Source organism: Neomonachus schauinslandi, chromosome 11, assembly GCF_002201575.2.
Source record: "Neomonachus schauinslandi chromosome 11, ASM220157v2, whole genome shotgun sequence".
NCBI classification, from domain to species: Eukaryota; Metazoa; Chordata; class Mammalia; order Carnivora; family Phocidae; genus Neomonachus; species Neomonachus schauinslandi.
The window spans coordinates 12,642,605-12,657,611 of NC_058413.1; the positions used below are offsets into that span (position 1 = coordinate 12,642,605).

Here is a 15,007-nt window from a genome sequence, read left to right on the forward strand (position 1 = left end):
AAATCTATCTCCCTGTTTGTGCCATCAAGCTGCAGGTTTTGAAGGCAGGCAGGAGGGTTAAGTCATCTTCACACTTCTGCTGCTTAGCATCGTTGCCCGATGCAATCCTAGGCACTCAGTGAACAACTCAGTTAGATATTTAAGAAAAGTCAGGTTCTCCAGACAGAAGGGCAGAGAGATAGAAGAGGGTGGCTCTGAACTTCAGAGTCAAAGCCACGCTTTCACATCCCAGTTCTGCCATTTCCCAACTACAAGACTTTGAGCAAGACTTCCCCTTGCCGAGTTTTCCATACGACGTTGTAGTGAGGAGCAAAGGTCTACAAGGCTCATGGCAGGCTGCCCAAGTAAGTTCCCAACAACGTTAATCACTGCTTACTGTCATAGTTGTTGCAGACAAGGGACACGGGGGACTGCGATAAATGCAGGGCCCCCGGGCGCCTGGGTGGCTCATACAGTTAAGCGTCTGACTCTTGGTTTTGGCTCAGGTCATGATCCCGGGGTCCTGGGATCGAGCCTGGCATAGGGCTCCCAGCTCCGTGGGAAGCCTGCTTCTTCCTCTCCCTCTGCCTGCCTCTCCCCCTGCTTGTGCGCTCTCTCTGTCAAATAAATAAATAAATAAAATCTTAAAAAAGAAAAAGACAGCTCCCTTCTGAGGCCTTTCTTGGAACTCTGCCATTGCAGGGTAGCCTGATGGAAGGATGCAGGAGATGATGGAAGGATGCAGGAGATATACAATTGAGGCCATTATGGATCAGTCATCCCCCAACTATTACAGATGCATGAGCAAGCCCAGGGAAGGTCAGCCAGGTCGAACCAGATCAGAAAGACCATTCAGCCAATCCCAAGACTCACATGAAATAACAAATAGTTGCTATTTTAAGCCACTAAGTTTAGAGTGACTTGTTACACGGCAATACTAGCTGATACAGGGGTCATGGGTGCCCTTGTCCTCTAAAATGGAAAGGTAAGTAAGAGAGGAAGTCATGGTCTGCTGGGTTTTATTTGTAGAGTCTGGTGAACATGAACCAGAGGAAGCTGTAAAAAGTGCTTTGGGGAGCCACAGGGAAGGGATGATAGAAGTAGGTCCCTTCGCGAGACCCCGAGGGACCCCTTCACGTGGAGAGCAGGGCGCCCCTGGGGCAGGAGGTGGCTGGGGGACAAGTCCAGGCAGGGCTGCCACTGGAAGAGCAAGGCTTGAGGGGGATGGCTTGCCTTAGCCTGGTGCCCTGTGGGTCTCAGACCCGGGGGTCATACACCCGCCCCATGAAGACAGGGAGCCTGTGTTGCTGGTCCCAGAGCAAGAAGAGGAAGGGCTGACGCACTTCGAAGAGCAGCAAATTGCGGGCCACGGAGATGGCCGAGGCCGCCGCCGCCTCCACCCCGGACTCCGTCAGCTCCAGCGTGGTCTGGTGCTGCATCGCAGAAACCTGAAGATCCATGTCCTCGGTCAGCCCGCACAGGTTGAGGTCATAGAAAAAGTCAAAGAATTCTAGAGCATAACCAGACAAAAACAAAGAGTCAAAGAGGAGCAGAAGGGGGGGCCTGCCTGGCTCAGTCAGTGGAGCGTGCGACTCTTGATCTCAGGGTCGTGAGTTCGAGCCCCACACTGGGTGTAGAGATTACTTAAAAAAAAAAAGAAAGAAAAGAAAAAGAAACACCAGCATGAAAGCCTCAGGTACTGGAGACATTTGTCCTAAATTTTCTGGGTTGGTCCCAAGTCCCAATATTCTCTCTGTCCTCCTCCTTGCTTGTTACATTGTACATTGTGCCTTCTGGTACAGTTCATGGAATCCTCTATCAGTGAGCCCATCTTCGCTCCAACCACCACCTTCTCTGAAGAGGTGAGAGGCCTTGCCCCACCCCCCAAAGAACCCTGAAAAATGATGTCCTTGTTTCCAAGGACCTTAGAAGTGAGGTAATACATCAGAAAGAGGTCATGTGTTATCAAATGAGGTCATATACAAGGGTGTACTGTCATATACTAGGAAACAAGTTCACCTATTAGAGGGTCAAGTTCTATAACAGAAAATGAAGTGGTATATCTGGACATGAGGTCAAAGATCAGGAAGTGAGGCCAAAGGTTAGGTAATAGAGTGTTGCCTCCTCCAAACTCAAAAGTGTCCAGACTGTATTATCCAGATAGCTTCTTGCATAGTCCATAGGGTGGTTGAGTGTCATGAAAGGTCTGGAGGGAAGGAGCGTCTATGACCCATCCTGGCCACCTGTCCCAGTGTCTTTGTCACAATGAACCACAGTGGAAATAGTCAAGCTGGAGACCTGGGCTGGTGTTCTTGCTCACTTCTAACTAGCTCAAGGGACCTTGGGTAAGTCTGGTAAACTTCGAGTCTCACTTTCCTCAATGACCCAATGGGATAATAGCATCTGCCCCTCTAACTCACAGGACTGAGGAACAACCTGTTATTATGGGTGTATAAAATACTCTAGAGAGCGCTAAACCACACTTTAAGGACACCCCCACCCCCACCCCACCCAGTGGCCTAGGAGCAATCCTGAGCTGCCAGGGGCTCACTCAGTTTCTCCATGATCATCAGCATGTCCTGGTTGCTCTTCAGTTTGATGCGGGGCAGCGTTAGGAGGGTGGGCTGGAACTTGCTCATCTCCAGCTTCTTCATGATGGCCTTGAAGACAGTGGGGTTGAGAGCCTTCTCCAGGTCTTCGAGATGGTGTTTCGTGCTCTGGGGCACCAGGATCACCAAGCTCAGATTGTGGGAGAGCTGCAGCTGCCCCACCTGGAGAACAAGAGATGCACCTTATCCGTCTTCCTACCCCAGCTCTCCTGGATCCCACCCCCTACGTCCCAAGGCTTATTCTCAGTCTGCTGTCACCATCCATGCTATTGCAACAGCCGCAGCTGGACCTGGGCTCCCAAGCTTGGGGACAAAATGGGGATGCCGGCTGGGTGAACAGTGCTGGTCTAACTCCATGCACATGAGATACAGAGGAACAAGTATGGCTTTCTGATCACACAGGCTGAGGACTACACCCTGACTCCATGGCTGACTAGCTATGGAATATAGGCAAGTGATTTGATCTGAGCCCTGTTCCTTCCCCTTCCAGTATGCTGTGCATAAAATATGTAACATGCAGGGGCACCTGGGTGGCTCAGTCGGTTGAGTGTCTGCCTTTGGCTCAGGTCATGATCCCGGGGTCCTGGGATGGAGCGCCGCATCGGGCTCCCTGCTCAGCGGACAGCCTGCTTCTCCCTCTCCCTCTGCCCTTCTCCCAACTTGTGTGCTCTCTCTCTCTCTCTCAAATAAATAAATAATAATAATAATAATTAAAAATAAATAAAATAATAAATAAATAATAATAATAAAATCTTTAAAAAAAAAAAAAGATTTTCACGGGCGCCTGGGTGGCTCAGTTGGTTAAGCGACTGCCTTCGGCTCAGGTCATGATCCTGGAGTCCCAGGATTGAGTCCTGCATTGGGCTCCCTGCTCAGCAGGGAGTCTGCTTCTCTCTCTGACCCTCCCCCCTCTCATGCTATCTCATTCTCTCTCTCAAATAAATAAATAAAATATTTAAAAAAAAAAAAAAAGATTTTCACACCCAATGTGAAGTTCGAATCCACAATGCCAAGATCAAGGGTCACATGGTCTACCAACCAAGCCAGCCAGGCACCCCGGTCCTTTTAAAGACTTTTGCTGGCTCTTTACAGCCTACAAGATGAAGTATAAATCTCTCAGTGTGGCATTTGAGACTGTGGACAAGCCAGTCCGAGCCTACCTTTCAAGCTTGCCATTAAAAGGACTTCCAACTGGTGGTCAGACGCAAGTACAACACAGGTATGGGACCCATAGGTCTAATATATAGGGGTTCTCAACCCCGGGTGAATTTGCCCCCAGTGGGCACTTGACAAGGTCTAGAGACATTTTGGTTGTCAAACTGGAGGAGAGGGGGCTCACAGGACTGCTGGTATCTAGTGGATAGAGGACAGGGATGATGCTAAATCCTACCCAATGCCCAGGATCATCCTCCTAACAAAGAATTATCTAACCCAAAATGTCAATAGTGCCAATAGGTCCTGTCTATAGACCTTGAATCTCTGACCAAAAGATTACCATGTTGTGGTCTTGACTTTTCCAGCCAGTAAACCCTAGCACACTGGAGTTGGTAAATCTAACCTCCTTAGTCGGGTAAATGCTCTTAAGTCCCAGAAAGATTTAGAATTAAGTGTGGGTATGACAAAGTGAACCAACTCCGTAGTATTTTTTTTATTCCCTTTTTTTTTTTTTTTTTTTAAGATTTTAATTATTTGCGAGAGAGAGAGAATGAGAGACAGAGAGCATGAGAGGGAGGAGGGTCAGAGGGAGAAGCAGACTCTCCACCGAGCAGGGAGCCCGATGCGGGACTCGATCCCGGGACTCCAGGATCATGACCTGAGCCGAAGGCAGTCGCTTAACCGACTGAGCCACCCAGGCGCCCTTTTTATTCCCTTTTTGAGAGAGAGGGAGAGAGAGAGCGTGAGCGCGTGAGCAGAGGGAGGGGCAGAGGGAGAGGCAGACTCCCTGCTGAGCTGGGAACCCAACGTGGGGCTCGATCCCAGGACCCTGGGATCACAACCTGAGCTGAAGGCAGACGAGTAACTGACTGAGCTGCCCAGGCGCCCCAATTCCATAGTATTAACATCAGGATAAATTGAGGATAATCTGTGTGTCTGTTATTCAAAATAGTGCTTATAATTTTTAAGAGAATCAGACATACTAATTTTATGCTTTGAAGCAAAAAGGTGTAGGATAATTAAATGTGAGAAGGATATTAAGATGTTGGTGGAAAGCTGATTTACCCTTCAAATTTTTTATTTCATAGTGGCCTTTCGGTGCTTGGAAGATATGGCCAAGCAGGGTTGTAATTCAGCTCTGATGGGTGGCTGACATGCTTAAAAAGAAAATCAAATATATTAAACTTACCCATGCCATTCTGGTTTTGTTAGTTATGAGTGCCCAACTATATCGGATAGGCATAGATGGGTGGGTGGAAAGGTACATGAGTGGTTAAGAATGGTCAGAGGTGGGCGCCTGGGTGGCTCAGTTGGTTAAGCGACTGCCTTCGGCTCAGGTCATGGTTCTGGAGTCCCTGGATCGAGTCCCGCATCGGGCTCCCTGCTCAGTGGGGAGTCTGCTTCTCCCTCTGACCTTCCCCCCTCTCATGTGCTCTCTCTCTCTCATTCTGTCTCAAATAAATAAAAAAATCTTTAAAAAAAAAGAATGGTCAGAGGTAACCTCTTCTCTGAAGCCTTCCTGGACTCCCCTAAGTGGGTTATACCCTTTACCACCCTCCAGTGATTTCATTCATTTATTCAGCAAACCTATAATGAGCACTTATTATATGTGGCATTGTTCTAGGCCCTGGGGATAGGAAACAAGGCTGGTAAGGTTTCTGTTCCCGAGGGGAGAGACCATATTTCAGGGAGACAAAGAATATTGTAATAAAATAAGCAAATAAACAACCCCATTTCTGATAATGCAAAGAACCATGAATATAATCAACCAGGGCAATGTTTCAGGGTGAGGAGGGAGCTACTTTAAGAAGGGGGAAGGTCTCGCCATCAAGGTGACCTTTGACCTGACACCCAGGTGCACAGAAAGAACAAGTTATGTGAAAGTCTGAGTGAGAAAGGGTCCAGGCAGAGGGAAAAGTTAGGGAAATCTCCCTCCCAAGGTTGAACAAGCCTGGCACTAAATCACTGGGTATTCTCCCATTGTTTTCTATCTCCTAAATCTGTGTCTTGCTGTCTTAACAAGGCAGAAGTATCTAGACATATCTAGAAATAATTAGAATCTTCTGGGCTCCACAGTCAATCTTCTCTCCCTCCCCATCCACTGAAATTCTACTGTTCAATTTCTGCGAAGGAACGTGGGTAAGCCATTTACCACATGCACACCTGTCTACACCTACCACATGCATGCACACACACCTACACCTACCACATCCATGCACACACGTCCACACCTACCACATGCATGCACACACATCCATACCTACCACATCCATGCACACACGTCTACACCTACCACATCCATGCACACACATCTACACCTACCACATACACGCACACACGTCTACACCTACCCAGACACGTGTACACCTATGTAAGCATGCTGTACGTGGGCACACACATACACACAGGACTTACTAAGCCACCAGGGGCTCCTGGTGGGTTAGACGGGAAAGAGACACCGATGAACAGACTCACTTTTGACCATTTGATGCAGTTGAGATGAAGAAACTTTAGAATCCGGCTTTCTAGCCTAAAATAAACAATGCCTGCCTCGGCCAAGCTAGAGAGGGGAGAAGCAGAAGAGATAGGGTAGAAATACAGATGAAAGGAGTGGAAATGATGAATTCGTAAAGGTACACCCCAAACTGGTGGGGCCACAGCAGGAAAGACATCAGGACCCGCCAAAGGCTCTGAAACAAGAGTGGGAAGGGCCAAGAACATACCTTGGCCTTCAAGGTCGGGTCAGTGAAATGGGCCACAGGGTACTTCTTGCTGTTCATCATCAACGCTTTTATCACAGAGGACTTGAGGTAAAAGGGTTCCATCGAGGTTCTTTTCGGATCAAATGTTGTCTTCCACTTGGCTAGCGGGGAGGGGAAGGAGGGTTACTCTCGTACAGGTCAGAAAGGATGAAGAGGAGCGAAAAGCCCCACTAGCAAGGGGTGTGGCGGACTCAATGGGACCCAGTTGTGGAACTCGGGGTTGCGTGGGCTCTGAAGCCCGGAGGAGAGAAAGGACCCGGGACAGAAAGACCACTGGGTCCAGGGCTCCCTTACCACTCAGGTAGACGGCGTTGAGGAGGACAAGGCGGGTGTCAGAGGGCAGACTTTCCAGCAGCTGTGTGATCTTGTGGTTGGTCTTCTCTGCCACCCAGGCATTGATGAGCTCCGTATTGACATCACTGTCATTTCCCAGGACTCTGGGGCTGCTGCCATACAGGCTCTGAGAGGCAGTCACAAAGCTGTCCCTTATGACCAGGTCTGGGGGAAGGGGGCAGGTGGAGAGAGGGAGGCATGAGTCCCCAGAACATCCTCTCCCTTTTTTTTTTTTTAAAGATTTTATTTATTTATTTATTTGACAGAGAGAGAGATAGCGAGAGAGGGAACACAAGCAGGGGGAGCGGGAGAGGGAGAAGCAGGCTTCCCGCAGAGGAGGGAGCCTGATGCGGGGCTTGATCCCAGGACCCTGGGATCATGGCCTGAGCCGAAGGCAGACGCTTAACGACTGAGCCACCCAGGCGCCCCCATCCTCTCCCTTCTAAGAGTAGGGTTTGGGAGGGAGCATGTTTCCTATTGCTTTCAGCTTGCTGCAGCGAGCACAGCAGGTTGGAGCTGGGGTCCAGCCCACTCCTCTGACAGATATGGCAACTGAGGCCCCCCAGAGAGCAAGCCCTGGACTTAAGTCAGGACCCCTCCCAGGCCCTGGCGGCCTTTCCTGGCCATGCACCTGTGTCTTGGCGAAATAACTCTCTGAGATACTAACTTCCATCTGCCAGTGTTTTCCCTTGTTTCTTCCCTTAATTCAGCAGGGAACCCTCTCTGCTTCTCAACCTCAGTGGAAGTGCATGGCAAGACGTCCTGGCTTTTCTCCAAAGGTCAAGTCCACTGAAGAAAACAGTGTTTGAAAGAGAAATTTTTCCTGGACTACATAGATAATATTGAATGCAGTTGTATTTTCTACCAATCTAGCAAGACAGAGGATTAGGTGTGATTTAGAGCAAATAAGTAAATGCAGTGTTTCTTGAATGCCTCTGACACAGATTTTTCCCATCTCTAAAAGAGGGTGTTTTTTTTTTTTTTAAGAGAATGGGCTGGTGAGTTTCCTTTGTTTCTCCTTGTCTTCTTCCCTATGTTTTCTGTTTTCTTTTTTTTTAAGATTTTATTTATTTATTTGTCAGAGACAGAGAGAGGACCAGCAGGCAGAGGGAGAAGTAGGCTCCCCGCGGAGCAAGGAACCCGATATGGCATTTCATCCCAGGACCCTGGGATCATGACCTGAGCTGAAGGCAGCCGCTTAACCGATGAGCCACCCAGGCGTCCGTTTTCTGTTTTCTACAATGAATGAATATTGCTTTTATAGTTAAAAAAAAAAAAAAAAAAAAAAAACAGGAAAAAATTTTTCCCTTTAAAGGAGGAGGGCAGGGACGCCTGGGTGGCTCAGTTGGTTAAGTGTCTGCCTTGGGCTCAGGTCATAATCCCAGGGTCCTGGGATCAAGTCCCACATCGGGCTCCTTGCTCAGCGGGGAGCCTTCTTCTCCCTTGGCCTGCTGCTCTCTCTCTCTCTCTGACAAATAAATAAAATCTTTAAAAAATGAATAAAATAAAGAAGGGGGGCAGACTAGATCTGTAGCTTTCAAACCTTTTTAAGGAGAACTGTCCTGAAATAGTCATGTCTGAAGCCCATGGCTAGAAGGGCTCTGGTTGAGGCTGGGTGAGTGCTCAGAGCCCACCTGGTTCCATCTGCTTCCCACAGGAAGTGGTACCCCCACAACCCACTCAGCCTCCCTGATCCCCCTCAACTCCCACCATGACTCCTGAAGCAGTTCAACAGAGAAACCTCAGGGCTCTGGGGAAGAAAATTTGAAAATAACTATATCAGGTCATTTCGGAAGCTTATTAATCTTATTACATACTTAATAATGCAATATGTGTAAATGACCACAAATTCATAGAACACGAAAGTACAAAAAACTAGAAGTCTCAAGATTCCTCTGACCCACGTTAACAAACATTGTTTATCTTGAGCTCTCTGGTTCTATCTATGAATGAATGGAGAAGGACATTCTTATTCTAACCAGAGCTGAGGAATGGAAATGACTTGCCCAAGGTCTCACCAGGTGAACCATCCAGCTCCTGGAGCCAAAGGACATTCCTGCTGAGGCCCTTACGTGCTCTGCTGTCCATCCCTGATGCTCTAGCTCTAACATCCCCTCTGTCCTCTTTCCCCAGGGTCGGGTCCCCTTCAGAATCCTCCCAAAATCCTGCTGGGCAGCTGCTGCCCTTTCCCGGGGCGCTCACCTGGGCTGTGGAAGATCTGAGAGACTGTGGTGAAGCCTTTGGATGTGAAAGTCTTTAGGGCCTGGTGGACACAGGCAAAGTCCTCGGGGTAGGAGAGGAGGCTCTCCAGGTTTCTCTTGGTGCTGTTCCCAGCCCCTGCAACACAGGGCAGAAATGAGGAAAAACTGCAGGGGCGGGGCGGGGGTGGGGCAGGGGGGTGGACAGGATGCACCTGCCATGCAGGACTAGGATTGAGGGAGCAGGCTGGAATGGGTCGGGGGAGTGGGGGCTATGGAGGGGATCACAAATCATCGGAGCTGGGATGATGGGTTTCTGAAGACAATCCATACATCAGAACGAAAGGGGTGGGGGAATTATGAATCTTCAGTTAGGCTTTTCCAGGGCTTTGAATCCTGTTTCCTACCTAATTTTAACCCCACACGTCACGGAAAGCCCAGTCCCATCACTGCCTGTTCCACACGAACGATGATTTAGTTGGTTAGGGTTTACAGAGGTTTACCATCTAGGCACTAGACGGTAGCTCTAGCTCACTATTAAGAGGAGAAATCAGAGGATCACAAAAGAGGACAGATGCTCAATACCCTTTCAGTTATTCATTATTAAATATTTATTGTGCCCACCTTCCATGCAGTAGTAGACAAAATTTACGGGAGCACTTACTTGGTTCCAGGCATCACAAATGATCCTCCCATATTAGCTCACTGAATCTCCACAATAACCCCTTTGACCGAAGGGTAATTACTCTCCCTACTTACAGACAAGCAAACTGAAGCTTAAGAGATTAAGTGATCTACTCTACTGAAGATCATCACAGAGTTAAGTGGAGAAGGGAGACAAGATTCAAGCCATACATTCTGGGCAATAAAGAAATTTGCCAAAGCCAATCAACTGAAATGTGCCTCCCAGAGGACATCTGGCAGTTTTGGTTGTCCTAACTGGAGAGTGTAGGTAGAGGTTTATCCCATGGGACTTAAGACATCTCTCAGGAAGGCAAGGGATTAACATTTTTTTGACCTCCCTCTAAGCCAGGCACTAAACTCTCCACTTTCTTTTTTGAAGTAAGTACAACCATCTCCATTTCACACCTGAGGACTCAGGCTCAGAGAAGTTAAGTAACCTGCCAAGGTCACACAGCCAGTAAGCAGCATTACAGGATTCTACCCTCTGTCTATCGCTATGGTTTCATCTTCCTTGTTGCCTTACCCTGACACACGGCTGGGGACCGGGACCCTGTTTTCTATGTTCCTGTGTAGTCCATGGGGGTTTGTGAGCAAAGGTGCCCGTTAAATCACTGTTAAATGAAGGAATAAATGAATGCTCACCCTCCCCCCAAATGTAGCCCAGTTTTATAGCCTTCTCCCCAAGGCATGGCTTTGTAGGCATCTGGGTTGGGGACCCTCATGGGAGGGTCCAACACACAACTTGGAGAAAACTTAGGTTCTTACCAAGCAGGACCTGGGTTAGGAGGCTGGCAATGCTGAATGGAGAAAAGGCTATGTTGGTCTCTGCCTTCTTCGTCGTTGAGAAGGCATGGTAGAGCTTCACAGAGAAGTCTATCAAAGCCTCCCTCAACCTGGACTCTGCCCAAGGTGTCTCCAAGTCAGAGCAGGAAGTGACAGGCTCTGGGCAGAAGGACCCAGTAGTGGGCAGGATGGGCTGAACGGTGGACAAGATGAAGGGCTCAGTGGTGGCTCCAAGAGTGGTATTTGCTGTTACGATGGTTGAGTTGATTGTTGACAAGGTGGAAGAGCCCACGGTGTGTTCAACGTTGGTGATCTCTCCCTCCAAGATCTGTCCTTTGCTTTCCTCTTGCCGGCTCTCTGCCGTGGAGTTGGGGCTAGTAACATTCAGATTTGAGGAGGCTCTAACCTGTGGTTCAAGATAATGAGTTTCATTTTTCCTACCATGAAGCACAGTCCCCTCAAACCCTCAAAGCAGGAAGGGAAGGTGGGGATGTGGAAAATGTCCTGTACCAGAGAATGATTCCTGGGAAAGCCTGGTGGGTGAGGGACCTGCCCTGAAGCTGCCGCCCACTAGTTCCTCTGGAGAAGGGGCAAGGCAGGAGCCAGAGGGGGTGGAGGCAGAGGTAAGGAGCCGGCAGGGACTCTGTTATCACTGAGGAATCACTGCCACAAGGGCAGCTGTTTCCCAAACTTTGGGGCTGAGGGTCCATTGCCATTTACCTATGTTCTTGCAATTTCTTTCAGTACCTGCCTGTCTTGGCTCACCTGCCAGGCCAGTAGAGATATTTGAGTTTGTGACCTCTGCACGAGAACAGTGGTTTTTCCAATTGTGGGTTGCAAAGCCATTAGTGGGTATAGAAAACCATCAGCATTCTGGAAGGAAGGAAGGAAGGAAGGAAGGAAGGGAGGAAGGACGGAAGGAAGGAAGGAAGGGAGGAAGGAAGCAAGGGAGGGAGGAAGGAAAGACAGAAGGAAGGAAGGAAGGGAGGAAGGAAAGGAGAGTGAGTCAGAAGGGGATGGGAGGAAGGAAGGAAGGAGGAAGAAATAGTATAGACCAGTGGCTCTCAATCAGAGACAATTTTAACCCCTGAGGACTTTTGGCAATGTCTGGAGGCATTTTTGGTTATCCTAGGGGAGGGAAGGGGGTTGGGGGATAGGGCAGAGATGTTACTGGCATCTAATGGGTAGAAACTGGGATAGGGCAAAACATCCTAGGATACACAGGGTAGCTCCTCATAATGAATTATACAGCTCCAAATGTCATGGTTTCTGGGTTGAGAAAGCATATTATCCCATTTCACTGATAAAAAAACCGATGCTGAGATAGTAACTAGCCCAGGGTCTCACCGAAGCTGATGATCTGACTCTGATTCTAGATCCCTTGCTCATCATGGGAGCACCCACAGATTCTCTAAGGGCACTCCCCCTGCCGACTTCCGCACACGATCCTGAACAGACAGACCAAAGCAGGCGTCCACCTTCCTCCTGACTCCCATGCCCCTGGGACCTCTCCCTGCGATCGGCCCCCACCCACACCCAGGGGTGTCTGCTGCCTCTCCTGGCGTTTTGACAGGCGCTGCCCGGGAAGGACCTGTATCTCAGCAGCCAGGCGCCTCCCCCCCCCCCCCCCCCCCCGGCTCGCCGCAACCCCTTGCTCTTAGATCACAAAATACTGTCCATCTCCTGGCTCTCTCCTATTCTGCACTTTATAAACCAGCACAGGTAGGCTCGGAGAAGGGACTTGCTCAAGGCCACCCAACTGCTCGGCAGCGGGCCGGGATTAGAACCCGGCTCTTGCCTCGCTCTCTCCGAACCCCGGTGCAAGGACCACACTTGCCGATCCCAAGAGGCGCTCTCCTCATTCTCCGGGTCCAGAACGGTTAATCCTCAGCCCCCCGCCCCCTCGAAGGGGCCACTCACCCCAGCCAGCGGCAACAGCAGCAGGAGGGTCAGCGGGGTCAGCCAGGAGGCCATCTGGGCGGCGGCGTCAGCCCGGACCTGCGGAGCCAGCCAGCAACGTTGTCAGCGCCGAGCCCTGGGGCCCTGGGGGCCTCCACTCCCCTCCCCCACTCCAGTCACCACCCTGGGCCCTCCCCCATTCCATTCCAGGGCTTAGCCCCGCTGCGCGAATTCCCTCCTCCTTCTCTCCTCCCCCGGGCCACCTTCTCCCAAGCTCCTCCCCCTGTTTTGTTTTCCCAGAACGGCTTCCCTTTCCCGGCACCCGCTGGCCCTTCCTTCCCCCTCCCAAGCCCGGGTCTCCATCCATCTGTTCCATCCAGAGTGTCCTGCTTCAGCCTAACAATGACGCCAAGAGGCAGGGGGAGCAGGGGAGGTCCAGAGGGGGCTGGGCACCACAGCTCAGGCGGAAGCGGGGGGCACCCAGGGAAGAGGGGCGCGGGGGGTGGGTAGGACAGAAGTCTTCAGTGGAAGCAAGCCTAAAGAAAGTTCAGAGATAAAAAGGGGGCAGGAAACCGGGGGAGGGAAAGAAGGAGATGAGGAAGCCCCACTCGCCAAATCCCCACCCCCACCCCATCACCAAACCTGCTCCAAACTCCTGGTCGCTGGACAGCTTCAGTGCAGACTGGGTGGATAGTCCTACAGGGTCAGGGAGGTGGGGTGTGTGGTGGGGTCAGTCTTGGCTATTGGCTGGCCCAGGACACTGCCCAGTTACAAATTAAGGATGATTGATCGCTGATGTGAGTTCCCGTAAACGAGGATGGGACGGACCACTCACGCTCTCGGGCCTTGTGGGCTGGGCCAGAATTCAGCCCCAAGACCCTTGGGAGCCAGGGGTGAGGAAGCTTGGGTGTAGCTTCTCAGCTCTAGGCAACCGAAGTTCTTTCTCCGTCTTCATGGGTCCTGATAAAAACTGCAGAGACCCAAAACGTGCTCCCTAGTTGACTGGCTTTTCAGGAATTGCTCAGCACAGCTAATCCTCAAAGTAACCCTTTGGAAACAGGTCCCATTGTACCCATTTAATAGTTAAAAAATCTGTGCCTTCCAGCAGTTAAATGTGGGGTGGGTGATCACCCTCACTTGGAAGACAGCCTGGACTCTGACCTAAATCCCCTGGAGTCCTAACCTCTGCCCCACTCTTCCCTGTGCTGTGTGGGTGTTCTGTGTCTCCTTTTGGAGACCTGCAACCAGTGGTTCTTCCCTTGTAAAGCAGACAAGGAGTCTGAGGCGCCCAGCCCAGCAAGCATTCCCCTTATGTAAAAGGCTGACAGGTGGGGCCAATATGTTTGGGGGAGATGAGGGTGGCGGGCAGTAGCTGGGAACCAGCAGAGCTAGCTTTGAGGCCTGGCTAAATGTGTGATCCTAAGTTGTTTCCCTCTTAGCACCTAACTCTCTTCTCAGGGTTGCCAGATAAAATACAGGAAGCCCAGTTCAATTTGAATTTCAGATAAACAACAACAACAAAATTATTTGGAAGGATGTCCCATGCAATACCTGGACATACCTTAAAATTTTCTTCTCACTTACCTGAAATTCCAAATTAACTGGGCATTCTGTATCTTATCTACTAAATCTGGCAACCCTACCTCCTTTGCAAAGCAAGGAGGTCTCTGATGACCTAATATAGCTCTGAAGTTCTATGATCATCTCACTGCTGGGCCTGTCCTGTTTGGAACAGTCAGGGAAGTTGGCTGCTAGCTTCCGAACTGCTATTTGATGGGACTGACCAAGGACAGAAGGAGAGAAACAGTGTGTGTCTCCTTGGGGATTGTGGGAAAAGATCCATAAAGACTCCGCACCAGCTTTGCAAGTGCTCCATTCCCTATGCCAACTTAGGAACCTTCTGAGCCATGGGGAAGTTCCTTCAGCGTGGGGACATACGCAATGCCACTTCCCCATCCCCAGGCCTAAGCTGGGCACCTGGAAGGCTCACTGAGCTTGTGGATTCTGGGAAATGGGTCAGCCAAACCAAAAGAAGGCAGTGGAAAGCAACCTCCTTCATCCTTATTCTCATGACAACTCTGAAGTGGGTGCTAATATTACTCTCTTAAATTTAAAAAGGAGAGAGACTCATAGACATTAACTGGTCCACCCAACAACATCTAGCAAGTAAATGACGAGCCAAGGTGTGGATCAAGTGGGTCTGAGCCACCAATCTTGTATGAACCCCCATAAATGACTAACCTGAAGCAGGCGCCGGAGTGAAGATCCTGCTGTTCTGTTTATTAACTATCCAAGGGAAACTTCTGGGAGGAGTCAGAGCTCCAAATCCAACATGGGATTTGTACTGTCTCTCCCACGTGGTCATTTTGAAGATGAAGTAAGACAGGTTTGGAAAGCGGGTATTTGAAAATGACAGCAGTTGTGGTTAGATTCTTACTAACAGCTTTTGAAGGGTGATGATGGATTTCTCGTAATGTTCCAGAAAAAGCACCGTTTTTCTTTCCCATTAGAATGATCATAAACTGGTTGTTCATGGATGGAATTTTACATAAAGGGAGGGTTTGTTTCTTGAACAGAGCAGGCGTGGAAGCCCAGACTTTTGTTT

The 15,007-nt window shown here is 49.8% G+C and overlaps 1 protein-coding gene across 1 annotated transcript; it reads right to left on the reverse strand.

Annotated features, from left to right (window-relative positions):
- Positions 1-981: 981 nt before the first annotated feature.
- SERPING1 (serpin family G member 1) lies at positions 982-14,679 on the reverse strand. Its single transcript, XM_021684853.1, has 9 exons — positions 14,644-14,679; positions 13,045-13,098; positions 12,424-12,501; positions 10,486-10,909; positions 9,041-9,175; positions 6,800-7,003; positions 6,467-6,606; positions 2,531-2,750; positions 982-1,489 (listed from the first exon to the last, which is right to left on the reverse strand). Exons 3-9 carry the CDS (start codon positions 12,475-12,477, stop codon positions 1,236-1,238), a joined length of 1,431 nt encoding a protein of 476 aa, XP_021540528.1. The 5' UTR covers positions 12,478-12,501; positions 13,045-13,098; positions 14,644-14,679; the 3' UTR covers positions 982-1,235.
- Between the last annotated feature and the right edge of the window lie 328 nt (positions 14,680-15,007).